The sequence below is a fragment of the Aplysia californica genome, unplaced genomic scaffold (assembly GCF_000002075.1).
Source record: "Aplysia californica isolate F4 #8 unplaced genomic scaffold, AplCal3.0 scaffold00328, whole genome shotgun sequence".
Classification (NCBI taxonomy): Eukaryota; Metazoa; Mollusca; class Gastropoda; order Aplysiida; family Aplysiidae; genus Aplysia; species Aplysia californica.
In genome coordinates, this window is record NW_004797598.1 from 462794 (window position 1) to 490514 (window position 27721).

The 27721-nt window shown below is 39.6% G+C and overlaps 1 protein-coding gene and 1 long non-coding RNA gene across 3 annotated transcripts in view; both read left to right on the plus strand.

The window, feature by feature from the left end:
* The window catches only part of LOC101850736 (importin-7), a 30002-nt gene extending 16738 nt beyond the window's left edge, over positions 1-13264 (plus strand). The window contains exons 14-27 of one of the 2 annotated variants that reach the window (XM_013084914.2): positions 141-259; positions 1207-1329; positions 1863-1929; positions 2893-3018; positions 3515-3636; positions 4894-4986; positions 5500-5583; positions 6154-6290; positions 6773-6918; positions 7214-7279; positions 8067-8143; positions 10646-10787; positions 11096-11212; positions 12325-13264. In XM_013084914.2, the coding sequence (XP_012940368.1) occupies positions 141-259; positions 1207-1329; positions 1863-1929; positions 2893-3018; positions 3515-3636; positions 4894-4986; positions 5500-5583; positions 6154-6290; positions 6773-6918; positions 7214-7279; positions 8067-8143; positions 10646-10787; positions 11096-11212; positions 12325-12407 (1502 nt within the window). In that variant the 3' untranslated portion in view covers positions 12408-13264. The remainder of the gene's footprint in view (positions 1-140; positions 260-1206; positions 1330-1862; positions 1930-2892; positions 3019-3514; positions 3637-4893; positions 4987-5499; positions 5584-6153; positions 6291-6772; positions 6919-7213; positions 7280-8066; positions 8144-10645; positions 10788-11095; positions 11213-12324) is intronic. The other variant, XM_005102506.3, reaches the window with a different exon arrangement.
* A 749-nt stretch (positions 13265-14013) lies between these two features.
* Positions 14014-18917, plus strand: LOC106012318. The gene is made up of 2 exons (XR_001184997.2): positions 14014-18452; positions 18485-18917. It is a non-coding gene; the product is annotated as an uncharacterized LOC106012318 (long non-coding RNA).
* Positions 18918-27721: the final 8804 nt, after the last annotated feature.

The following is a 27721-nucleotide window of genomic DNA, read 5'->3' on the forward strand; positions in this document are numbered from 1 at the left end:
CCTTTTGAAAAGCCCAGTTATATTTTAAGTACTACTCATTTTACATTTAGAATAATTCATGTAAATTTCCTGATTGTGTCCATTATTCAGCAGGCTTGTACACTGTACACGTATTATGTGTCTTTTGTGTCCATTTTCAGAGCTACTGAATGTCATCCGTGAAACTGAGAACGATGAACTGACGGGTGTCATGCAGAAATTGGTGTGCACCTATGTGGAGGATGTCACCCCCATTGCTGTGAACATGATGAATCATCTGGTCAGTAATGTTTGGTTAACTCATACAGTACTGAAGGCTCATATTGTGAAAAATCCTCAAGTACCGCACCAGTTTAGAACGCTGAAGCCGTGGTATAATTTTTGCAAATTAAAAAAAGACATTGGCAGCCCAAGAAACACTTGAAAAATTCACGGAGGTTCATCAATCATTCAGCTATCGTATAGAGTGACTTCCTTTGGTATTTACTTCAGTGGGGTGCGTCCTTTCATTGTTTAATTATGTTTAATGTGCCTGGATGCGTCGGCAACCAAAGTTGCTAGCGGTAGTGAGCGCATACTACGGCCTGGGGTACTATAATTGTTGGTGGTGTTCTCTTGTCATCTGAATAAGTGTACGTCTGTTGCTGGATAAGAGTTAAAAGTGTGAAACATTCTGAGTGAGAGTATTAGTTTTATTAATCTTGTGTGTTCATTTGGTTCATTAAGTCAATGATTCAATGCTGATTGTTTTAACTACGTTGGACTCATTGAGTTGTTTGAATGATGCGAATACTTGTTCAAAGAACTGACTGTCTTTTAAAGCGTAGGTTGTTTTTTTTGTTTGTGTTGGTTTCTTTGTTTTAGCAAGGGTTCTCAAATTGATTTGATTATTTTTATCACATAGTCTCAATGTCCAAATTGTGATGGTACATTTTACATAAGCCTGTCACTTCGCATGGTTGCTGGTATTTTGTTCAGTCTATAAGGGTCTACAATAATTTGTGCAGAGGCTTAACATGCCGGGTGGTCGTACTGCGCTGTTAAAAAATTAGGGAAAGTTGTGTTGTTGTTTTTTGTATATGCATCAGGTACTTTTTATACAAGGATTTTGTTTCTTTTGCCCTGCACAGAACATTTTTAGCATGATGTCCATAATTTTCAACTTTTTAATGTTTTGAAGTCTTACTGTACTCGATTTGACGTATTTTTTGTTCCTTCTTCCGACAGGCCCAAACTTTTGCACAGATCATAGAATCTGATAGTGACGGTTCCGAGGAGAAGGCAATATCAGCACTGGGTATCCTCAACACAATGGAGACAATCCTTAGCGTCATGGAAGACCAGAAGGAGGTCTGTACCTTGGTGCTGGAAATGTATATTTAATTGCAGGTTATTCAGTTGTTGGGGAAATGTTTGATTTGATGCTATAGAGTTTTGGTATGTTCCTAAGATTTTTTTACACTGGTATATGTCTGGGGTTAGAGAGTTCCCTTCCAGACCTCCCAACGTACTCAAATTATTTTTTCCCCCAACGCACATTTTCTACTTGGGCTGTCAACTTTGGAATGATGCCTGGAAATCCTACATTTATGTGACACTCAAAATATTTAGTTCAATGGAGCTGTTTGAGCTATTCATCTGGATATCATATTGATATCCGGTTTACTAACTGTCCCGAGTGTCCTGGATTGGGCAGTCGGGAATCAGAGAGAAACCTTTTTACATACACTGCACCTAAACTCGTTCCACTTGATATAGTTTTGTTCTTTGTTACGTAATATGGATTTGGGAAAAAGTTTGCAAGTCTTGTTATATGTCAGCCAGGCACATCTTTTATTGTAATGAGTAAATTCTCTCCTTTTCCCCCCCCCACTCCATCTCAGATTGTGGTGCAGCTGGAGGGTATTGTGCTGTCTGTGATTGGCATCATTCTTCAGAACAACATCATCGGTGAGTGGCGGCTTTTCTGTACATTGTACGCAAATGTTATGGGGTTTAACCACCGTGAAGAGTTATGTGACTGATTTTCTGTACATTGTATGCCAATGTTATGGGGTTTATTGAGAGTTATGTTACTGCTTTTCTGTGTATTGCACTTAAATGTCCTGGGGGTTTACCGTAGCTGAAGAGTCATGATTGGCCCCGATGATGTGAAACAGAACATGAGGTCCATGAGGAGTGATGCAGCCTGCTTTTCTTTCTTCCCTTTCTTGTTTTCCTCATTAACTTTTTTCCCAGCTTGATTTCTTTTCTGCCTCTCTGGCCTTCTTCCTGACTGGCTGCTCGCTCGGACCAATGACAGTGATTATGAGAGCTGAGGGGCTTACAGTAAGAATGGAAGGGAATGGGTTTTTTTTCCCCCCCCACATGAAGGTCTCACTTTGATCCCATCTGTTTTTGGTTCGTGTCTGTGTCTGCGTTGCGAAAAAGTGCATGTTGGAGTCCTCAAATTTTGACTGGCTTTGGAAAATATACTTTGTCATGTGTTATATATGCAGAATACAGAAGGAAGCAGTTGAGGGCAAGGGACTGGGTTCCATTTATAGTATGTTTCCGTGACTGTTTAAAACAGAGTTTAGTTTGGAATCCATTCTTATATTGGCATCTGTGGTGTAGCGGTTAGGCGCTTCGCTGTTGCACACAGGTGGCTCAAGTTCAATTCCAGAGTGGAGAACATATTTGAGTATTTTGGTCATTCTGCTTGGTAGTTGTTTCCCTAATAGTCCAGGTTAGCCCTGACAGGCAGGGTAGGAAGCCTGTCTCCTAAATGGTCTAAATTATGTCGATAGAGTTGTAAAAACACTTACATTAAAATTTTTTTATTTGAACTCAACCTATGCTGGTGGTTATCGTGAGAGCTCAAAAGCCTTGAGGTTCATTTTTTATTTTTCTGTTTTGTTTTTCATCTTGTAGATTTCTATGAGGAAGTGCTGTCCCTGATCTACAGCTTGACGAGTACCCAGGTTTCTCACCACATGTGGGAAGTTTTTGGCATGATTTATCAGATGTTCCAGAAGGATGGAGTTGACTACTTCACCGGTAATAGAAGTGAAATTTATAGTTTGCATCAGACCATATGACACACTTCACAACTTGAAATAAACTGAAGTGCTTAGGTCTTTATAAAATCCTTTAGAGTCGTGTCAAAAGACTTTTTTTGTCATTATCTCATGGTAATGATTTATGTCGTAGTTTGTGATTTCACTGTTTTTCTCGTTTAGTTCAAGTTGTTTGAAAAAGGTTTACGTACTTGGAGGCATGCATGTATCCAGGTTTAGTGTGGTCCCCCCCCCCGTCTTTTTGACAAATTGTATTGGTAGTCTTATAATTAGTTTCTCACCAAATAGATATACAGCGATAACGTCATTCTCGGTATATGTACATATGTATTTTGTTAAAAAAATTAGTTTCATGTGTATCTCAATCTGATGTCTTTGCTCGGCAGTTCTGACTTTTAAGAGCAATGGCATTAGTGAAGGGGGGAAGATTGGTTGACCCAAAACTTTAGAATGTACAAGTGCGTTTTTGTTTAAAGATGGTGAAAAAATTCTCTTTCTAGACATGATGCCAGCCCTGCACAACTACATTACTGTGGACACGGATGCTTTCCTGAGCAACCCCACCTACCTGGAAGTCATCTACAACATGTGCAAACAGGTGAGGGGGCTCTCGTGGCCTAGAGGTTAAGGTGTTGGCCTCTCATTCAAAGGTCCCGGGTTCGAATCCGTGTAGCGACCAAAAAAATGTTCTTCTCTAAAATTGTCTCCTTTCACCTCCTTTCCTGCTCTCTAGCAATGTTCTGTTGTCTGCTTTCATTTCCACTTTCTGTCCCCCACCCCCTCACCTCCTTCGCCCCCTCCTCTGGGCTCCTGACTCTTTCTGCAGCCTTTCTACTGCTACTCCATGGCTCATCCTTACTGCTGTCTTTCTGCCACACCCCTAATCTTCTGGTAGGAAAGATCTACACCTAACCTTCTTGGACAAGGGCGAAAAATCTCGGAGGGCCTGTGTGCAAGTTGCGCGCGTTAAAGATCCCTTGGTGGTCTAAAATCGATTAGAGTAGGCTTCAGCCGCCACCCGCGCAAAATTCAAAATTTCCTATTAACTGAAAATATTGTGTCCCGCGCGCTCATATGACCTTGTGCGGTTGCGAGCACCGTAAAACACTTTACAAAAACAAACAAAAACAAGTGAGTTCTTGATGCTGCTCAGCCAAACTTTTTGGTTGTCCCAGTTAAGCGGAGAGGGCTCTCTAGAATAGACAAGATAAATAATTCCTTTAGTAATACTTTTGCTTTGATTCAATATTATTGACACATTTGTTTAATGACCGTACCAGGCTTTTGGATAACTGCATTGCTATTATAGCAGGAAGTGACCGCTTCTATCCGCTTCCAGACAGTTTGCTTTCTCAAATGCTGCTGTGGACTCACATTGTCATGTTTTGGGAGGGCTATTTTGGAGACTAATTTATGTTATGTGGTGCAAATATCATCGGTGGACCTAATTATAATTCTGTAAGGACTTTGTTTGTAAAAGCACCTGTTCAAGTTGGGTACAATGTTGATCAGTGGTAAGGATTTTACGCAGATGTCTTGGGGGATGGAGACAAAACGTCTGCAAGCTGGCAAAATGTATTTAGCTCAGAAAGCATCATTTTTCAGGGGAGGGAAAAATTTAATTTTTGTTGTTGTTGTTGGGAACATTTGTACCTACTTTAATGTGTGTGTGTTGTCTCTCTCCCCCCAATATGTAAAATTTTGACAATATTTCAACAGCTATTGGTCTATGTCATTGGAGATAAGCAACTTGTGTTGTGGCCTGTATAGATTGTGTGATAACAATTCTCTACTGTTAGAAAAAGTGGAAGCTAGAAGCTTTAATGAGTCCATTGTGATTTGCCTTTTTTTGTAGATCCTGAACACAGATGTTGGAGAAGATGCGGAATGCCATGCAGCTAAACTGTTGGAAGTCATCTTGTTGCAGTGCCCGGGGAAAGTTGATCATGTAGGGAAACTTGTCTTGTTTTTGTACTTTTATTTTCTGAATTTTTTTTGCTTAGGAAGGTGTTAGTGAACATTTTATGATACATTTTAAAGTGCACCTCACAGATTGCGAGGGGTATAATAAGTGTTGGGGAAAAATAAAAAGTTTAGCGGTTGCTGTTGCACTTTTTTTTTTTATGGCCTATGTTTTTTAAATGGATTGTTGCATTGATTACAGTTGATGAAGTGGCTTTGGAAAGATTATGTGACTTCATATCTTAAAAGGAAAGTAAGAATAGAATGTAATGTGCAGTTTTGGAGAAGTACATGGCATGAATTATAACATGTAACATGTTCAACAAAGAAAACAGGTTTTTTATTCTTTCAAAATTGCTTACTGAATTAAAAAATATGCCAAGCTATTGTTTAGGTTTTTCCATGTGACCCCATAAAAAAAATTCTTTTGATGCTCGTTTTCCAGCAGTTAATGAATGTACGCACATTTTCATGGCTGGATATTTACCCTTTTTGCCAGGTGCTGGGATCTTTTGTTGAGCTTGTGCTGCAGAGGTTGACTCGTGAGGTGCAGACGTCTGAGTTGCGCACTATTTGTCTGCAGGTAAGAAAGCATTTCTCGAATTCTCAAAGTTTATGCGTTCAAAATAAAATTTAATGCCTTGAAAAAGTGTTTGCTAGTGAAGATAGGACAGTGTGAGGTGATGTAGCGTCTTAATATACACGGCTTAGGATCGTGTCAGGTTGTTAGTGTTTGAGCGATTGATCAGCTGTTTTTCACTTTTTGCTTCTTTGAGAGCGAAGAATGTTTCTGAGTGTTCTGAGGTCTGCTCGGGTAATAATATAGTGTAATGTGCATAGAGCTTTCTATCGAGCGGGGATATGTGTTACACAAATACTACGTCTTCTTCTTCTTATTATTATTGCTATTACTATTATTATAATTAATGAATGTGGAGCGGGGATATGTGCTATACAAATGCTATTTTAACAATTTTTATCATTGGTATTACTACTATTATTATTAATTTGTTAATTATTATGTGCCATTCAAATGCTAATTTTATCAATTTTTATTATTACTATTATTATTATTAATTTACATTATTATTATCAGCATGATTGTTACTATTTTACTTATTATTATTATTATTGTAATTATTACTTGTCTCAGGTTGTCATTGCTGGCCTGTACTACAACACTCCCCTCCTGCTGGATGTCCTCGGGAAGCTGAACATCCCGTCCATCAATGGATCCGTCTTGGGGCAATTCCTCAACCAGTGGCTGGTGGATACAGACTGCTTCCTCGGGTAAGAGATTCGCTGCAATGTCCTTGTCTTTTCATACATGGAAGAGATTTTAAAAATAGAATTTTTAAATTGTAGATGGTAATTCTTTGCCCTATCGACAGGCTGAATGAAGGGCTAGAACTAGAACTCAGATAGCCGCTGGATCGGAAAAGTAAAGTAAATGTAGATTTTAAAAAAAAATTTTAATAGAGGGTTTTACGGCGCTCGCAACTGCATAAGGTCATATGAGCGCCAATGACTATTATTTATTGTATGTTTCGATGTTCTTCTCTTTACATAAATGAAGAAAACTTTCATGGTCCAAAGTGGGTGATTGGCGGGTGCTCTGGTGGGGCTTCCTCTCTTTCCTATCAAACGTCTATTGTCTTTATCTCTCCTGTTTTGTGTTTGTTACTCTCTTGTAACACCTCTAATCTTTGGCACCTATATCACCTAATTGCTTTTGCCTAAAGCGAAAACCTTTTTCCTTTTTCCCCCTTCAGCCTCCATGATCGTAAGATGAGCGTCCTTGGCCTGTGCTCTCTGATGAGCATGGTGGGTCAGCGACCCCAGGAGATCACGGAGGCGGCCTCCAAAATTCTGCCGGCTGCCCTTCTGCTTTTCCAGGGCCTGAAGAGAGCCTATGCAAGTGAGTTGACGCGGGGGATATCTTTCATTCTTTTTCGTTTGTACAAGGACATCTGTCAGTAAATTTAGCGTGTGACAATGATGCGTGGATCTGGCAGGTGTATGTGTGTGTGTATGCATTGTTAAATGGTCTTGCGATGTGCATTTTCTATCCTTTTATTCATCTGTTTAAGTTGAGTGAATTTTATGCGTTGTTCAGCGCTTAGAGCCTTCTAAGGATTGGGTTGCCTTATAAATACCCATCATCATCATCATTATTATTTTTATTCTTATTCTTAGTGTTTATGATGTTGCAGGTAGAGCTGCAGAAGACGAGAGTGACTCTGACGACACAGACGTTGAAGATGATGAAGCCTATGACGGTAAAATGAATATACAGCTTTTTTTTTCTGGAATTAGTGTCTGTCTGTCTGTCTGTGTCTCTCTCTCTCTCTCTCTCTCTCTCTCTTTCTCTCTCCCTCTTTCTCTCTCTCTCTCTCTCTCTCTCTGTTCTCAAATTAAAAAAATTATATCATGTATTTCATAAACATTCAGGAATTTTTCAATTTAACTTTTCCCTGAAGATATACCCCGTACAGATGACACAACACTGAATAAGTGAAATTACAAAATGTTTTAGAGCTTTTATAAAAAGTTTTGCTGGATTCAGGAGGTACATTAATTGTTCAGATTTAGAGCGATTGTCACTGAAGTAAAGTTGGCTTGTGGGCAGTTGGCAGGTGCTCTGGTGTTATTTGCTTCTTTTTTCCCATCAAACATCTATGGTCCTTATTTCTCCTTTTTTGTGTTTGTTACTCTCTTGCAACACTTCTAATCTCTGGCAATTATATAACCTAATTGTGTGGCAAGTGCTAGAACACTTTTGATTAAACAGAAAGTTGTGGGTGGTTGGCGGGTGCTCTGCTGTGGTTTGCTCCTTCTTTCCCATCAAACATCTATCGTCTTCATCTCCCCTCATCCTTTTTTGTGTTTGTTACTCACTTGTAACACCTCTAATCTTCGGCACTTATATGACCTTATTGTGTTGCAAGTGCCGTAAAACACTTACTAAAACTAAACTAAAACAGAAAGTTGGCTTTGGGTTTTTTTCATTTTGTCTATTCTGTATGTGGCTAATGTGTGAATATTTAACAAACTTTGTTTGGCCAGGTGAAGTTCTGTCTAGTGACGAAGACGAGATAGATGAGAGCAGTCAGCAGTATTTGGAGCGTCTGGAGAAAGCTGCTGTAAGTAGTTATAAGGAAGCAGACATTTACTGCGTCCCGTTTACATTAATCGGTGTCATGTACTTTACGTGGGCAGTTGACAGGTGCTATGGTGTGGTTTGCTCCTTTCTTAATCAAAAGGGTATCGTTCTTATCTCTCCTCCTTTTTAGTGTTTGTTACTCTCTTGTAACACCTCTAGTCCTCAGCCCTTATATGACTAAATTGTGTTGCAAGTGCCGTAATACTTTTTCTAAAACATGAAAACATTTGCACTTAAGGGGCCAGCCAGAAATTGATTAAGAGTTTCTTGGATGAAGTGGCTATCTCTTCTTTTTGTTGCTCGCAGTAAATGAATGTAAATTAAGCATTTATGACATGATTTCTGTGCTTTGCTGGTTGTGCTATTTTGATGTGCATGTATAGTTGATGGTAAAGGACAGTGTATGGGCCAGTGTTGATGCAATATGAGGGTCGGGTGGATCTTGGCATCTGCTGGTGTGGCCTCACGATGGAAAGGGACAAGTCGCAAATATTCTTACACTTGCTGCAGAGCTGCTGGATTTTGTGATGATATTTAACACTGCCATCATATTTTGGGGAAAATCCAAAGTAAATGGGTGGTAAACAGAGGCAGCAAAGTGTGGAGGAATGTGTGTTTGAGATTGGCCGCCATGAGCTTTCAGGATTGATCTATGTACTGTCACAAAAGTTGAATCCAACTTTGGGATATGAGAAGATATAATTTCGGACATTCCAGAAAGGTGTTGCATGATGTATTCCTCACCTGACTTTTCGTTCATTTGATAGAAAATTATGATTGCTGGTATGCTTTGTTATTACAACAATGATGCTCTGACCTCTGAGAAGTAAAATGGAGATAAACTTTATGCCCTTGAAGACACGACTAGAAGGCTATCCATGAACTAGTTCACATCAAACCAATATTTCTAAGTATATTATGTGAAAGAAAAGAAAAAATAAGGCCATATTTGATTCTAGCAAACTTTTGCCGGTGGCTTTTAGTTCTGAAACTACAATGAACCTGATCCTGCGGAAGAGGCATTTGTAGAGGCAGTCTTGAGGTGTATGAGTCTAAACCTATTGTTATCCTGCATAGACTTTCCCGACCAAAGACAGTTATTGAAAGTGTATTTTTCCCCTCTGCGTAGATGAAAAAGAGAAAGTTGATGCGAGGGAAAAGGAAGGTTTGAAACATTTCCTTGTATTGAACTAAACATATTTTTTTTTGTATTGACCAACCAGTACCAGTAGGTATAAGTATAGGTCTGTGTTATTTTGATTTAATCCAACATGCATGATTTTGAAGTACCCGTTTCACTTTTGAACTTTGCAATTTCTAACATATGACCCTTACTATTGTTTCTATTTGTTGTATATTCACGCTCACTGTAATTTACTTGATAATATTTGATAGCCACCATAATTTAAGGGCCGGCGCATTATTTTAATAACAGGATGTGGAAGAATTAAAATGCTTACAGGGGTAGTTAAAAGTTTTTGCATGTGTACCATATTGCATTCAGTTTTTTGGTCATTTCTCTTGTATCTTTACCAGACTAGACTTTGACATTACCAACTACTTATTGGTCTCTCTTCTTAAAGAGAAAAAAGAGCAAAAAGCAGCAATTTCATACTTAGTTGCTGGGACACCTGAATAAGTCTACATGCTAGATATTGAGCATCACAGTAAGGCCTTCAAATCATGTAGACTGCTTAGTGTAGACTCCACCATACGCCATTTGGAAAAGGGATGTACGACGTAGTCTTACACTGAGCTGTCGGTGTTCAGTTTCCTGGTTCGCGCATGTATGTTTTCAAGATTGATATGTTGTGTTATGTTTAGCCAAAGAGCCTACATAACAAGAGGGGCCACTTCTCTCTTTGAGCCAATTAAAAAAGTATCCTCAAAATTCGGTGGCGCCTCTTCGCAAATGCGCACCCTTTGCGAAGTGAAACTAGCAAGATTTTGAATAAATTTTGGAAGAACGCATTTTAAAAATAGTTACGCTGACAAAAAACCTCTTCCGGAGGACAGGGTGATTGTTTTCTTCGTTTAATTTGACTTTACAATGAAAGGCGAGAGGTCATTAAAAAGAATAAAACCTAAAACTTCACACTGAACGAACCCAAACTGCTGATGAACAGCAGTCGATCTGCGCACGCAAGGAGGTGCTATTCCTATTCTTCTTCTGGAAAAACGAAAGAGAGCGTCAAAACAGACTGCAGCGCCATCTGAAGCAAAGAGCGAACTTCCGGCAGACAATTTTTTGGCTGAGTGGCCCATCTTGTTATGTACTATCTTTGGTTTAGCTAATCTTTGAGAGCTTGTAAAACGAAGCAGCAGGTTTCCTTTTTTTTTTTTTTTTTGGTGCTGGGGAGAAATTTAGTACCTTATCTCTTTGTGGAATTTTTTAAAGGAATCTGAATACTTAAATCTTCTTCTTCTCAATTGCATCGCATGAATACTTAAATGTTTTGTTGTTTCTGCTTGGTTTTTCTAGAATCGCGGTGATGATGAGGACAGCGATGGAGAGCTGACAGATGACGGTGCCGAGGAGACTGCTCTTGAGTCGTACATCACTACTCTGGATGCAGAGAACTGCCCAGTGGATGAATATGTTACTTTCAAGAACATCCTCACCAGTGCGTCTCGTCACTTTTTCTTATTTTTCAAAAATTAAATAATGCTGTGTTGATGTTCTTGTTTTTGTCCGTGGAATTTTTCCTCAAGCATGATAAAATTCACAATGAGATTTGCCATATTCACGCACTTATTCTGCCATTATTTTTGTTTCTCTTTTGACATGAACTATTGAAATTAAGTAATGGGTGTATTTGTGTAACAATGCAGTAAAAAGGTGATTGCTCTTTGCTCAAAATGAAAGATGCAAATTTCATTTGTGTTCTGTAGTATTAAGGCAGCTTTTTTTTCTTTACTTATTTCTACCTAGCCCTGCCAACCCAAGATGGTGGATGGTACCAGGCTATGGTCAATGGCCTGAACCCAGGTCAAATGAAGGAGATTGAGGAAGTTTTCAAACTGGCAGAACAGAGGAAAGCCGTGACAGGTAAAGAACATTGTTGTTATAAACTACAGACTAACTTGTCTGCGGGTGGGCCCAAGCACAAAAATGAGGGGTCGCATTTGCGCTTACAGAGCCCAAATGTTTAGACAAAACCTTTTTGTTGCTTACTAACAGGTCTATTGATGGGTTCTCATGTGCATTTTCTCATGTTACTTGTTTTGTGTATTTTCATTTCTCCCAAACGTGTTCCATGGGTTGTTGGCGGGTGCTCTGGTGTGGTTTGCTCCTTCTTTCGTATCAAACATCTATCGTTCTGATCTGTCCTCCTTCTATTTTGTGTTTGTTACTCACTAGATCTAGTAACAACTCTTAATCTTCGGCACTTATATCACCTTATTGTGTTGCAAGTGGGGTAAAACACTTACTAAAATTAAAACGTGTTCCTTGTAGTCATACGTGCCCTTATACGGACCTGCTATTCAACACCCTGACTCATCCCCACAAGATGTAGGCTAATTTTCAAAGACAGTTGTGGAGTTCTGTAGTGCAGCCAGTAGTTCTATGAGGAAGACTCCTCTAGTCTCTCTTGCACTATTTTCCCTTAAATTATGTTTCTTCTGCTCTTTGTTTTCACCTTTGATATGGACGTAATCTGCTTCTTGGTACAATGTGGCCTATTATTGGTTGTCCCTTCTAGCTGTGCGCTGCAGCTCGTCACATCATTATTGTTGTCTCAGTGTGCGTCTCTACAGTGGAGAATGTGCATTTCTATAGCGCAGACTGCAGCCTTTGGGAAATGTGCAATTCTATAGCGCAGACTGCAGCCTTTGGGAAATGTGCATTTCTATAGCGCAGACTGCAGTCTTTGGGAATGAAAAGCTTGCCCTTAGTAATTTCTAAATGCTATAAACACGTGTCATTAATCATTTCGTCTTTAAAATGGTAGCCAACGGTTGTAGCTGACCCTTTTGTGAATTGTTTACGTTGTGGTAGACTGCTAATATTGGAAAATTGATTAATGAAGTTGTTGCACTCCATTGTTTATGATGTAATTATTCAGGTACAGGTACTCTGTACAATTGTGATGTGTTTTACTCATTTTTTTCTAGCGAAGACCTTGTATAATTTTAAAAAATATATTTTTTTACCTCCAGATTCCAAGAAAATTGAAGAAGGCGGAGGTTTCTCGTTCACCAATAGACAGGTGCCGTCGACCTTCAACTTTGGCTCTGGCTAAGTGCTCGGGGTTGCATTCACTCTCACTTCACGTGTAGAGGAGGACTTAGTTGTCAAAGAACTGTGAGAGATCTTGATGATGTGTGGCTGCAGGACTTCACTGGTGCAATAATGACAAAACCTGGGGTACATTGTGTCGAAGATGAGGCTGAGAAGTTCCACGTTGCGTGCGTGACTAGAATTATAAAAGGTTTATCCCCTTTTATAGACCCTAACAGTTCTCCAATTGTGATTGCCTCGAGTGAATTCGCTCGGCCGTCTTGCTTAGTGCCGAGGGCTTTATCTTTCCTTTTTATCTGCTCATCATCGATTATTGTATTGTAAAAGCTTTTTTTTCCCTCTTCCGATTGCGCTATGCGTTCAGGATTATTGATTTATTGATACAGTTCTCATCATTTTCGTTATAAAGTCATATGGCCTCAGCTTGGGTATGAGAAAATGACAAGGGTATTGGGGTTTTTTTGGTTTTTAAACAATAACTCGCACCTTGTTTGGTTGAGAACATAGCAAGATAAAAGTCATATATGTGCTTGCCAATCTGCTTGATGGCTTTGGTTTCTCCAGACATGCCATTTCTCTCTCCCTAATGTAGCGGAAGATTTTTTTGTCACTAAAAGTTTTATATCTATCAAACCCCATCCCCTCACCACCACCAAATTTGGTCCGTTAGGATAAATGTCAATGTATATGTTACTCATTTCTTCAGCTTGCCTGTAAGTTGTTTCTTTTCGGATAAAAGTTTTTAAGGAAATTCATCTTCTTTTTTTTTTTAGATTTCAGAATGGCATGTCTGTTCTTTAGCAATCAAGCTCTATGGAACCCAGTCGTAACCCTGGCTGTTCCCCCTTTGTTTAGTAATTGAAAGTTAAATGAGCCTTTACGCATGCCCTGTTGTGGTATTTAAAATTTTTGATATTTGGCTAGCATTTTTACCTCTACCCTCAAGGGTCATAGCCTTGAAATGCCGGTCTTCAGTGTACAATGCTCATCCATTTTTTCTTCATCAAGTGGTCTCGTGTGCTTTAATTATGTTAAATCGGTATGGTTGCACTCAAGGGGACAGCTTGGACAGGGTCCACACTTCTGTGCTGAGGTTTTTTGTTTTTTTGTGTGAATAGCTTTCACTTTCAAGCAGACTTTAGTCTCAACTCTCATGTTGGCTTGTGACAATTATAGGATGAGGTGTTTGGTTTTAGTTCCCCTTTTTTCCCCCCTTCGGTTTGTATTTGTTTTGTGCTTTCTCTTTTAATTTCTTTTCATGTTCAGTTCCATTTCCGTTTTCATGAGTGATTATATCATCATTCTTCTTTGCTCTATCATCTCATTCCTCAAGTTCGTCAGTCCACGACGTTTTCTTGAAAGCCGAAGCTTTCAGGGGTTGTCGGTTCGTTGATTCCATTCACTCATCACTACTGTGTTTGTGCCTGATGTGTTTCAGGCACTAAGCAGGGGGTAGACAAAAGGCAGCACATTCTGTTTTTGTCCCCCTCCCCCCACACCCACCCCCCTCTAGTCTTATGGTCAGCAGAGATGTTGTCTTTGCCAGACTGTTTCAAGACACAACCACAGCCCCACCCACCCACCCACCCCCGCCGCCAAACATCCTCTCCCCCCCCACCCCCACCCACCCACGTGTACACATTGAGATAATTATTTGTTCTTGCTCTGTTTCTCTGTTCAGTGCTGGACAGAACAGAGGAACTGAGGGGAGATCGGTGACTTTTTGATCTGCCTCTCTTATACGTCTCTGAGCTTTGCCTTTTCTTAGCCGGACGACTTGTAGAATATAATATGGTTTTTATCTATTTTTTTAATGTGTGTAAATAACCAAAGGAGTATTGAGAATAAGCAAATGACAAAACGTTGTTGTTTATCCCCCCCCCCTCCCCAAGTGTTCATTCCTGCCATCTCTCTTCCTTGTCATGTGGGCATCACTGTGATAAGGAGAAGACGGAACACAGCAATGACTGTTTCTGTCCAGGAAGTCTAATCTCTATTGTGTGTTTTTGTTTTTTTAAAATATTGTCTCTCAGAGTTTATCGCACTGAGAGATGGGAGGCAGAGCTGGCTGGTCACTATCAGCTTGACCTCTGACCTCCCAAGATGACCGAAGGCTAAGTCCGTTGTTGCCATTGTTTGTCTGGTGTCTTTTTTTTTTTTCCTCTTTTAAAAAAATTTCGTATGTGTTGAGCTACCGGTTCTTTGTATTTTGGAAATGGAAAGTGTGGAAGCTTTACGAGTACTGAGTACTTTGGTGGTCGATAGCTGTCTCAAATTTTCCCCCATCTCTGATATTGTTGGCCTCGGGGGTGTCGTTAGCAGTTTGAGAAACTTTTTGGAAAAGTTGTCCTTTGTTCTATCGAGACGTTGGTGTCTGTCTCTGTCCCGTGTTGGTGTGCTCTTCACACTTGCCGGTGGCGGTCCAGTAGTAATTTGTCTCTGAAGGAGAAGAAGTAGCCGAATAGCTGGCCGCAGTTGAGCGTCATGCGTTGTATTAAAGAGTTTTGGAGGAATTTTGTAGCAGTTGTACGTCCCTTGTTGAAAATGTTGCTGCCCCTCTGGTTCGGGAGAGAGCACACTTGTACTTGGCTTGCCAACTGTCATGAATTTCCCCAGGACTGTCCTGGATTGAGCGCAATCCAGAATTTGAAAGCTTTGTCCACATACTCTTGTGCCAAAACTGACAAGGCTGTTGTTATCATGTTGGGTGTCCCTGACTGGGTTTTGAGAAAGTTGGCAAGCCTGCTTGTAATTATTGCTTCTGTCATGGTAGGTTCTACGTACAAGATTCAAAAGAGAAAAGAATTGATTGCATGGAGAAATTGATGATTGATTGTCGGAGGCCTGGTCACTTCTGTTTGACCTTAGTAGCCGTCTATGCCATTTAGTGCCGTAAAACTTACAAAAACAATGAAACAAGTCCTTGCCGTTGCCTCCAGTAGCAGAGGAGCACTTGGCTCCGGCTTTTTGGTCAGCCTGATAGAAGCATTTATATGACAAAGTTATCTTGTGTTCACCTCAGAACTGGGCAGTTGTGCTGCAAGGTTTTTTTAAATGTAATTTTAAAAAAGATGTTCTCAGACTTCTCCCTTTGTACAGAAAATCCTTCGTAAAGAGTTGGTCTTGGTGATTCGCCCATGATTATGAAAGAATACCAAAGATACATTGAAGCTCTGTAATGAAACTGGAGCTTTCATATATTCATAAAAGCTATACTACCTTGGCTTCTGAATCAATGATTTCATCATGGGAAAGTTGGGTTGTGCAAACTATTCTGTGTGCCTACTGTGTACTGGTCAAGACAGTAAGATATCACTGTTGACTTGAGACAAGTTTCGTAGGAAAATAAATAAAAAATAAAGTTGTATCAGGTGACCCAAAGATGTTACAAAATCAGTGTGCGTGCATGGAGGCTGTCTTTGTTATTTGGAGTATTAGATTTGGCCTTTTGCAGTGAGGTTGGAGTGAGAGTAAATGTGTAGTTGTGTATTCTAGTCATTGCTCAGGTTGCCCGGCAGTCTTGTGCTGTTGGAGAGAGGAGAGTAGACATATTGCTCAAGGTGGTGGGCAGGTTGATTTTATTTTTTTTTTGGTCCTCGGACAATTATGTGTCAGGACACTGGTGTTATCAGGCTCTCGTCAACTTTCGGGCTCATATTATGGTGTTGTCGGTATTGCCTTAAAGCCAGTCTTGGTTTTGATGAAGGAGGCCCCCCTCCATCTTGAATAGATGTCGAGATGTTTGCAACCAAAGGAGGTTGTGGTTCATATATTGTCAGGTGAAATTAGCGAGACAGTGGCTGCCAAAGTTTGGTGACTTCCAAAAATTGAGTTGAGTGTTCTTAAAAATGTAGTTTTTTGTTCCTCTGATTATTTTTCATAAACATTTACACACAAATGTATTTTAGATGAAAATTGAAATAAAAGATGTTGAGAAAAAAAATATGAATGAATTCTATAAAAAATGGCCAGCAGTCTGACAAAATGTCTGGGTTTTTTAATTTCACGATTTTGACGAGAGCCTGATTTCACCACATTGACACACACGTGTATGGCAAGCAATGGCTCTATATCGCCATGGCCCAGTGAGTGAGTTTGTTACAGAAATTTTACCCAGGTGTCCATTGTGTGCCTTTGACGGCATGCTTGTTTCTTATTGCCGACGCAGGTTGTCATGTCGTGCTCTATTGAAGACGGCGTGAACATGTACTGGTACTCAATGGTTGTTGAGATAGGTGAGATGTCATAATAAAGTTTTGCATTCAAGTCAGCACTTTCAAAAAAAAAAAGTTCCCCCCTCCATCAACAGCATTGCTTTCCACTGGTGTTGACTGCTGAGCTCAGTTCTGGTCCAAGGCAGCCCAAAGTTTTGTTCTGAATGAGTGGATGGGACAGGAGATAGGCCTAGGGACCTATATATATATATATATAACTTTTGTTTTTTCGTTTCGATGTCAGAAAAGTGGAGTAGTTATGAACGCAAGGATATTTTTTTTATTACTACTAATAATATTGTTAGGGCAGTGTTCTGTTATTCTTTGACATGTCCAGAGAATGATGGAATATTTTTTTTCTGCCGTGAGTCGATGAGTTGTGTGTCTATTTGATTTTTTTGGTTGTTTCATTATGTTTTCTTGATATCTCCACAAGTCTTTCAACGTTGTCTTGGAGCATGTCCAAGATGCGTCTCATTCTTCCGTTCATGATTCTCCCCCGCACCCAACGCCCAATCTCCACCTCCTTCATGACCTTCCCCCAATCCCCCCTACACCCCACACACAATGCTTTGGTGAAATGACCGAGGGAAGGCCTGCGCCTTTCCTCTGGCAGAGCCGTCGCATAAACTCTTTGGGGAGAGCTATTCACACAACAAAGTTGTTTGTGGACTCCTCCCCACTCCCTCACCAGCACTTGACTGGTTGAGCGGAGTTTTCTTTCCCCCCACCCCCACAGTCCCAACCCACCCCCAGAGGGTGCCCACCAAGCCGTTGTCTTGCTGTTGGCGACGAGATGGTAGGTTTAGGTGTGTCATTCCACATGCCTTGCCCTCGGGTGGTGAGCCGATCCTCCGCGCCACCGTTGGCATCACCCTGTCTTTTTTCGTGGTATACTGCGTCGCCGTTGTACATGGCTGCGTCGCCGTTACACATGGCAGCGTGGCCCGTGGCCCAGCCGTTAGACCCAACACACTAGTTGGTTGTTGTTGTTGTGGATCGTTGACAGAAATGTTTTTGTTCTGTCGTCCCCACGCCTGAGCTTGAGTGCTGTCTGTCGTCAGTCAGCACGACTACTATAATGTAGGTACCAGTGAGTTACCGACCTGCCAGGACAGGCTTTTTTACCTCCTGTCCTTGGTTGGGAGCTTCAGCGTGAGGCGCCCCCCGCCCCTCCGCCCCCTCTTTTTTCCTTTTTTTTTTTCCATTCAAGTTTTGAACAATTCACACAGTTCTGAGACTACCATTCAGAATATGTGGTGGGTTCCACGTGGAAAAAAGTCATTTCTTCGATTTTCCGAAACCTGCATACAATGTACTCTTTAAAGTGTGTAATGTTTAGAAGCAGTTTTTTTAATCATGATCTTGTTAGTGAAATTAACCATGGAATTTTTTGTTTTGCTTGAGCATCTGGTCATATTCACCTGTCAAAATGGACCTTTTTTTGATATTTTTTAGTGTGAGCAAATGTTGCAGGGTTGGATAGATTTGCATGTTGCTTCTTATTCTGGAATCCGTCAAAGAAAGCTTATTATTATACATGTTATCAGTCATCTTGCACGGCTTGGAATTACTTTTTTTTTTTTTTTTTTGCTTTGAAATGTTTAATTTTTTTTCATATTGTTAAGAACATTGTAGCATGGTGTATGAAGTATTTGGAAGAATTCTCATGCTTTTTAAGAAGGCAGACATATTTCTCGGAATAAAAAAAAAAAAATTCTTAAAGGAAATTTTAATTTGTCCATGCTTTTTTGGGGGTTTGGAGGAATCTAAATTATGAGGATAGTGTAAGAAAATAACGAAAACATTGTCCTTTGTGACATCGGACGGAGGTACAGTTTGTCCTTTGTGACATCGGACGGAGGTACAGTACTTCATGTGAGGTGGTTCAGACGTTGTTCAGATGGCCTGGTTAGGCCTGCTGCTGTTGTGGCATGAGGTAGTCGTAGTCAGAAAGTTTTGTCAGATTCAAAAGCGCTTGTCCCCAGGACATTTTCTGTCTGTGAAAAGCTTTGTGCGTGCATTTCAAATGATTTGATCTTGTGTGTGATTTTTAGTTTTTCTGTCCTCTATAGTACAGTTTTGGTGTCAGAATGAAAATTTTTCTCTCCTGCCGAAGTGAGCAAAATTTAGAAAAATATCTTCTGAAATGCCTCGCATGAGATTTTTGTGCCTCCCTGATATAAACTGCTTTATACACTAAGACAAACAAATTCTTATTTATTGTTGCATTTTGCTACGAATTGTATTTAAGCTCTGAAACGTATATCAAATAAAGTGTTCTGAAGTCAGTAAAATTATGTTCTTGGATGTTTTTAAAAATATTTTTAATGTTTACTCTTCTGTCTGTAACCAGATTTATGTCAGGGGGCTCTCGTGGCCTAGAGGTTAAGGTGTTGGCCTCTCAATCAAAGGTCCCAGGTTCGAATCCGGGTAGCGGCCGCAAAAATTTTCTTCTCTCTAAAATTGTTTCCTTTCACCTCCTTTCCTGCTCTCTGGCAATGTTCTATCGTCTCTTTGGTGTCCTCTTTCTGCCCCCACTCCCTCACCTTCTTTGCCCCCTCCTCTGCAGCCTTTCTACTGCTACTCCTTGGCTCCTTCTTACTGCTGTCTTTCAGCCACACCCCTTATCTTCTGTTAGGTAAGATGTACCTAGCCTTCTTGGACAAGGGTGAAAAATCTCGGAGGTCCCATGTGCAAGTTGCGCACGTTGAAGATCCCTTGGTGGTCTAAAATTGATAAAGAGTAGGCTTCGGGCAAAATCCAAAATTTTCTACCAATTAAAAAATTGTAATGTGTCCCGAACGCTCATATGACCTTATGCAGTTGCGAGCGTAGTAAAACACTTAACAAAAAAACCCCAACAAAAAACAAAAAATTATGTCATGCTGAGGTTTCAAGATGAGACAAAAACTACCAAAGTTTTACCAGTTCACCGTTTGCATTGGCAGTTTGTTCAAATAAATTGTGACTGAAGAGCTATTTTACTGGTAAACAGTACAGTGGCTATTGAGATGATTTGTGGGTGGTTGGCGGGTGCTCTGGTGTGGTTTGCTCCTTCTTTTCTATCATCAGTTCTTTTTGTTTTTTTTGTTTTTTTGTTTTTGTTATTCTCTTGCATTGCAGGGACCGCCACGGGCAGCAGGTGGCGCCCGATCGTCATCCAACTACTGGCTGCAAAAATAAGGAACTTAATTAACATAGCCACATGGAATGTCAGAACAAAATACATGTAGCCTACCAGAAAGGCAAATGAGATAATATAGAGCAAGAAATGGACAGGATGAAGCTAAATATGTTAGGCCTTTCAGAAGTTAGATTGGAGAGGGCAGGCTTGATTAAAAGAGGATCCAAAACAATTGTTTATTCAGGAGGAAAAACCCATGAAAGAGGAGTCGGATTTTTATTTGAAGAAGCAACAGCAAAGAGCATCAAAAGTTTTTGGGGAGTGTCAGATAAAGTCATCACAAATACCTCCTACAGGGAGATGAGAAGCCGTTCCATGTCGGATGCGACACACATTTTACCATTAGACACATCTTAATCTAGACTTTGGAGAGATCCGAAGGAAATATTATAAATGCAAGAAATTGCAAGGCATTTTTTCCGTCGTTGTTCCCAGCAGAATTTTTAATTTTGCGAAGGTCATTGGCCTTTATGGCAAATTGTAAAGTGAAACAATTTTGTTAAAATTTATTTTATTGTTATTTGTAAGAGTTGTTTTAAATCGCAAATATATTTACACTGAATTTTAGTATTTTAGCATTTTAAAGTCTTATTGTCGACGAACTGTGCAGTGAACTGTTGCGAATGCTACCAACTTGTGTTTCGCGCGCTCATATGACCTTCTGCAGTTGCGAGCGCCGTAAAACCCTGTACTAAACAAACAAAGACTAACTCAAGAGTCATTGTGGCTAAATTAGAGGGGAAACCTTTTGACATAGGTGTCATCCAAAAATGCACCAACATCAGAGCACGACAACGAGGAAATTGAGACTTTTTATGAACACCTTGATAAGGCAATGAAACAGTTAAAATCACAAGATGTAAAGATATTCATGGGAGACTTTAACTTTAATGCCAAAGTAGGAAGTACACGTATAGAAGATATAGTTGGGCCATGGGGACTGGGTAAAGAGAATGAACGCGGGGAACGACTGGCAGAATGGTGCAGAGAAAATAATTTTATGATATCAAACACCTGGTATGAAAATCACCCAAGAAGAAGATACACTTGGAAGAGTCCTGGTGATAGAAGTTGAAATCAAATAAGACTTCATACTTATTCAGAAACGTTTTAGAAATGTGAGGCAGCGTGGTGGAATCAGGCTCTCGTCAAAATAATCAAATTGAAGAAACTTGCATTTTTCCGCAAGTTTGTGAATTTTTCTCAAATTTTTTTTTTTTGTCTCAACACCTTCATGCCCATTAAAGAACTAATCTCCGTGTGGATTTTTCTGAAAAACGTTGATTAAAGGCACAAAAAATGTAAATTTTCAGTTACCGCAGACTCTTAAGCTAAGGAAATAAATAATTAATCTTAGGCGGCCATTTTCTCACTAATGTTACCTCTGAAAACAGGTGACCCCCACCTCCTTCTTTCGCAAATATCTCAACTTGTATTCTAGATAAATGGATATTTCTTTCATTCAAATAAAGACAAGTGAACAAGCTTTAAGATGATACCAATAACTCTACATGCCCAAAAACTGACGAGAGCCTGATTCCACCACGCAAATACATGCATTCCAAAATCAAAGAAGTAAGTGGGATAAAAGGATGCTCAAAATACAGGATGCATAAGATCAAAAGGAGGAGATATTTTAATGGACAACGGGGATGTCTTAAACAGATGGTCAGAATACATAGAAGAACTTTTCAAAGATATTAGAGAAAAAAAAACGGCAATAAAGAATGAAATAAATGGACCACCAATGCTGACTGAAAGCAGAAGTACAAGCTGCCATTAGGAAAATGAAACAAAAAAAAGCCACAGGGCCAGATAATATTCCAGTTGAAGTGATTGTCGCCCTTGGAGAACTGGGCACTGAAATAACAACAAAGCTCCTAAATGCTATTTATGACAGCGGTGAGATCCCAGAAGATATGATGAAGTCAGTTTTTATAGCTTTACCTAAAACAACAGGGTGCCACTGAGTGTGATATGCATAGAACAATTAGCCTTATGAGTCATTTTACAAAAATATTGCTGCGAGTAATAATGGGAAGATTGAGAAAAAGTGTAAGACCAGAGATATATCTAAAATGCAGTTCGGCTTTGTTCCTTACAAGGGTACCAGATATACTATATTCACCTTAACAATGTTAATGGAAAGATGTATTGAAGCACAGAAAGATCTGTATTTCTGCTTCATAGATTATTCAAAAGCGTTCGATAAAGTTAGACATGATGAGCTATTTGAAATACTGGAAAAGCAAAAAATAGATGGAAAAGATCTAAGCATTATCAGAAATTTGTACTGGGACCAAAACGCTGCTGTACGAATGAATGGAGAATACATTGAATATAATAATATAAGCAGATTAGGCGAGGAGTGAGGCAAAGATGTGTTATGTCACCAGACCTCTTTAACATGCACAGTGAAACAATCCTTAGAAACATAGAAGAATGTCCAGGTCTCAAAGTAAATGGAGAAAAGATTAATAACATCATGTATGCAAATGACAGTTTTGATAACAGGCTCAGAAAAGGATCTTCAATTGCTTCTTGATACTGTTGTAGCAGAAAGTGAACGTAAAGGATTATTGTTGAATGTAAAGAAATCAGAATGCAAGGTTAATATAAAAAAGCAGCAAAGCCTAGTTGTAATCTCATTAGCAAAGGTGAAAAGATCAAACAAGTCCAGCAGTTTAAATATCTAGGATATATAATAACATCTGACGCCAAATGTTCCACAGAAATAAAACGGAGAATTACAACGGCTAAGGCTAGTTTAAATAAAGTGAGCCCAATCCTGAAAAATAGAAACATCTCAATGAACACCAAAATGAATGTTCTGAAATGCTATGTTTGGTCAACCCTTCTATATGCCTATGAATACTGGACAATCACTAAAGACAGTGAAAATAAAATAGAAGCAACAGAAATGTGGTTTCTTAGGAGACTGCTAAGAGTATCGTGGAAAGAAAAGAAATCAAATGAGGTAGTGCTTGATGAAGCCCACGTGGGACGCTCAATGTTGAAAACAATCAGGAAACGACAAATGTAGTTTTTGGGACACATAAATAGACATAAGGGTCTTGAACATCTAGCTCTCACTGGCAAAATGGAGGGCAAGCGAGGCAGGTGTAGGCACAGATTAGAACAACATACTTAGGGAACCTAAACAAACGGGTAACAGGGAAAGATCAGGAAAAACGTAGCTTTTTAAAAAAAGCATCCGAGCAAAGGAATGAATGGGGAACCATGATCGCCGATGTCTGTCGCAGATCTGGCACTGGATGATGATGATGACTCTCTTGTAATACCAGCAGTCTAATCTTCGGCACTTTATTGTATGACCCAATTGTGTTGCAAGTGTCGAACTTCCTTGAAGGGCAAAGTTTACCCTGGCTATTTTTTTTCGACCACTTTTTTTTTGGGGAGGGGGTTGAAATGGTTAAATCTGATCTGGTCTGTCCCCGTAGTTTTATGCAAGAAAAATTCTGAAATTATGCAAACTGAGCCCAAAAATGTGAAATTATGCGATTCTGTTGATTTTTAAAAACAAAGAATGATAAAGGAAAATTATGATAAAAAAATGATCAAATTTTGCTAAATTATGCGGGGTGCATAGAACCACAGGGACAGTCTAGTGGGATGTTGGCGGGTGCTCTGGTGTGGTTTGCTCCTTCTTTCCTATAAAAAGTATATCGTCTTTATCTCCCCTCTTTCTTTTTTAATGTTTGTTAGTCTATTGTAACACCTCTAGTCTTCGGCACTTATGTGACCTTATTGTGTTGCAAGTGCCATAAAACAAACTGTTACTAAAACTAAATCTGATCTGGTATCGTCATACTCCTTCAAACTCCTTGTGAAATGTTCATACGAAAAGATACCAAATACATAATGAAATACATGTGCATGCATGTATGTTTAATAGAAATGACAAAAGTTCGTAAATCCTCGGGAAATTACAAAAAGAGACCAGTCGTGTGATCTATACAATATTTGTCTCAGCTAAAAAAAGGAGCCGCTCCAGCGAACGAACGAAAACATTGTGTGGTACATGCCTGTACACTACACAGCGTCACCACCAATCGTCCATCGTCCGGTTATAATTACAAGTTACACTCACAAAAAGACGCGGGTCTTTGCTCTGAATGCGCCTTAAGCAGTTTTAAATCTTGAACTTGGAGCCAGGATTGAGTCAATGGGAAAACAATCCCAGAGATTAAACAGAGACTTACATGTTACATTCCCAACAGCAAAACTAAAACTAAAACTCTCTCTCTCTCTCTCTGAAACACACACACACACACACACACACACACACACACACACACACACACACACAAACACAATATACACAAATAAGAATTCTACGATTGCACATGCAAGAAGTAGCATCGCAAATCTGGAGCATGGGCCATCGATGAACAAGATGCGGAGTAGTATCATCACTTTACTGGTGCAGCTTTCGAAATTGAATGTCATTGTCAGGGAGATTTTTAAAAAAATACGCCAAAAATCATCACGCGCTAGGACAAAAAATGCAACAACGAACAACAATAGAAATCTCTAGTGTGGACATGTGTTGTACATACTTTCAAAGTTTTATTTTATGTACGAGTGCTCAATGTGGCCACCACCACCGGCAGCACAGACATCAAGCCGATATAATATTATGGTCGCTTTTAAGGACAAGCGGGCTGACCCAGATTTCGGGGGTTTTCAGTAAAAATCTCGATCTACACCAGAAGTGGGCATTGCCATACCTATCCTATAGCAGAAGTTTGTGTTCATTGGTGTGTTTATTTGTTTGGTTATAGAAAAAAACCTCTCCATGTCTTTTAAGGAAACTGAACAAGGGGCAAAAACTTTACCTTCGATTTTCTCAAAACAGCATTTTTCGGGATAGCCTCCTTGTGCTTAAAAGTAAAAGCGACCATGTATGCATGTATGAGAATTACTCCCAAACGCGCCTCAGGATATCTCAGTCCACCATGTTGATCGTAGAAATCTAACTAACTGCTATTCGATCTTTCATCTCATGGATATTTGCTGGGAGCGGTGGAACATATTTATATATAATATGTCATGTAGTTACCCCTTGCTTCAGCCTACAGTCGTTCAGAAAACACCTTTGAAAAATCGATACGCAATCGTTTATGCATACTTTTTGGCAGGACCACTGAATTAGCTGAAAGTGGTTATTCACTTTCAAACTGCTCATTGTCTGAGCTTCTGCAGGCAACCAAGCTGAGGCAAAGATGTTTAATGATGCGGAGAAAATGAGAACAATGAAGAAATAATTTAAATGACTAGTGATAACTATAATGATAATGGAGGGGAACGTTATGACCCTACAACAAGAAAAAATAAAACCAATAACTGTCATGTCCCATTGCCTGTTGATTATGATTATAATTGTGAATGTGCAGACAAGTGCAGTGAACTGGTGTAGCATAGAAAACAGCAGAAGGAACTACAATATTGAAGATCTCTAAGAATGAGATTTCAATAGGAATAATTTTCTTTCTTCCTGGTCGATATCAAGATCATAAAATTACAGGAAGCAGAGCACTCAGCGTCAAAGACGGATACAATAAAAAGAGAGGAGAAAATTCTTCGTTATAATAGACTTACAAGAGAAGGAAAGGGACCGTGTCGAGAAGACGTTTTTGACAATCACTTTGAGCGAAAGCCACGGCGGGCTGATCACTGATGGACAATAGAGGGAGAAAGAAAGAGGACGGAAGCCGGAGATGTCACTGATTCATCTAGTCGAAGAGGAAAACGAGAGATGTGGAACAAAGTAGGAACTCAAGTTGGGGTGGGGAGGGAAGGGGGTGGGGGTGGTGGTAAAAAAATAGAATGAAACAATCATAATATTAAGGGCTGCACTTGGGAAGAGAGCGACTTTGATGTCACCGTCTAGTGTAATGGGTTACAAAATGGAATACACTTTCTTCTCTACTAGACGAGAGAGGTGGGAAAACACGACAAATAATGCATTGATTATCAATATTTAAGGCAGCGTGGTGGAATCAGGCTTTCATCAAAATAATCAAAGTTACGAAACTTGCATTTTTCCGCAGGTTTGTGAATTTTTATCAAATTTTTGTTTTTTTGGCCCAATACCTTTCATGCCCATTAAAGAACTAATTTCTGTGTGAATTTGTCAAAAAAACGTTGATTAAAGGCACAAAAAAGTAAATTTTCAGTTACCATAGACTCTTAAGCTAAGGAAATAACTAATCTTTGGCGGTCATTTTCTCACTAATTTTACCTCTGAAATCAGGTGACTCCCACCTCCTTCTTTCGCAAATATCTCGACTTGTATTCAAGATAAAAGGATACATGTATTTTTTTCATCAAAATAAAGACAAGTGAACAAGCTTTAGGATGATATCAATAACCCCACAAGCCCAAAAATTGACGAGAGCTTGATTCCACCACGCTGCCTCACAATTAGAATCATAATGCCACCAAGACGAGGTACTTGTCCGTTTAGCATAGCACATTCGCTGTTCCCTGGTCCTCTGATAATGAGAGATCACATTTCATCGTTTCCTTTTGCTAGCTGCCAATACGCTACCTTTGAACTACAAAGTTCTATCAAACAATTTTAGCCGTTTTGAGTTACTAAGACTAAGACTATGAGTCATATATTGTGTCTGCTCTGTCAAGAGCGTAAGATTATTCAAAGTTGTTATCAAGATATTGAAAGAACTGCTTTCTAAAAAGCTTTTTCATGTTGTGAAACTCCATTTTTTTAAACGTCAGATTTCTCCCAACTAGGTACTGAGCAGACAGAAGTTTGTCAGTTTAAAGTCTCCCCCCCCCAAAAAAAAAACAAACCCCCAACACACCAGGGCAGTGATACTACTGATACTCTGACTGAAGTTGTCTGTAGGCTATTCCCTAAAGGGGTGGGGTGGGGGTGGGGGGTGGGGGATATTAATAGTACTATCATGTTCTTGTCTTATGCACAGTAAACTTGTAAATGGGCTGATTTATCAACGCCATGCTCATCATACTGTGCCGGAACAGCATAAAGGGAACTGCTGCTTTTTCTTTCCTCATTCTTACTATCGTCATTTTCCGCTACTTCTTTTATATGTTTATCACTCTATCATGAACTGCTATTTCCGGGGTGCGTTGATGGGGGCTGCCCAGTTAGTCACAGGCCCAGTTTGTCATAATTCCATTTAAGTATTTGAGTATTGATGACAGTCATAATTACAGCACTTTAACACTCTAGTTGTAAGTTTTTTTATTCACCATCTTCAAACTGGTGGTGTAGAGATAGTCCTTCTAAAATGTCAATTCAGCTTGTGTTGTCAAATATTTCTTCCTTTTTGTATGCAAATCAAAGCACATTACTGTGTAAAATTTCGACAATTAATGTATTTTCGTTAAAAACAAATTGAAAAATAAAATTCAATTCATACAATCAATTAATCATTTATTTATTCTTTTTGACAGTGTCACTGGTGTCAGTGATAACTTCCACCAAGTAGAGCACAGTCGAGGCGGGGTGGCCTGTGACAAACTGGGCCTGTGACAAAATTTACAAAAGAAAATGGCACGCTTCCGCCTTAATACTCGAAGCTGACTTTGTCACGTGCTGTTGAGGCTAGAGAGGTGAGCAGAGTAAGCCTGATTCCCCGTTTGGACTTCTCTGTTGACGTCCACCCCTTGGCGCTCATATGACCATATGCAGTTGCGAGCGCCTTAAAACCTTACTAAAACCAAACTAAATTCTACAGTAGCGAATAGGATTCAATCGAATAGAGAGTCGAGAGCCAGTCAAATTTCTTCCGTTGAGGGGAAGAAGCTACCATTTTGAATAAATACGACCGATTTGACTCCCAACTTGGAAAAACAAACTCGCGGGAAGGTCACAGTCACAGTCGAATTTAGTCAAAAATCGGT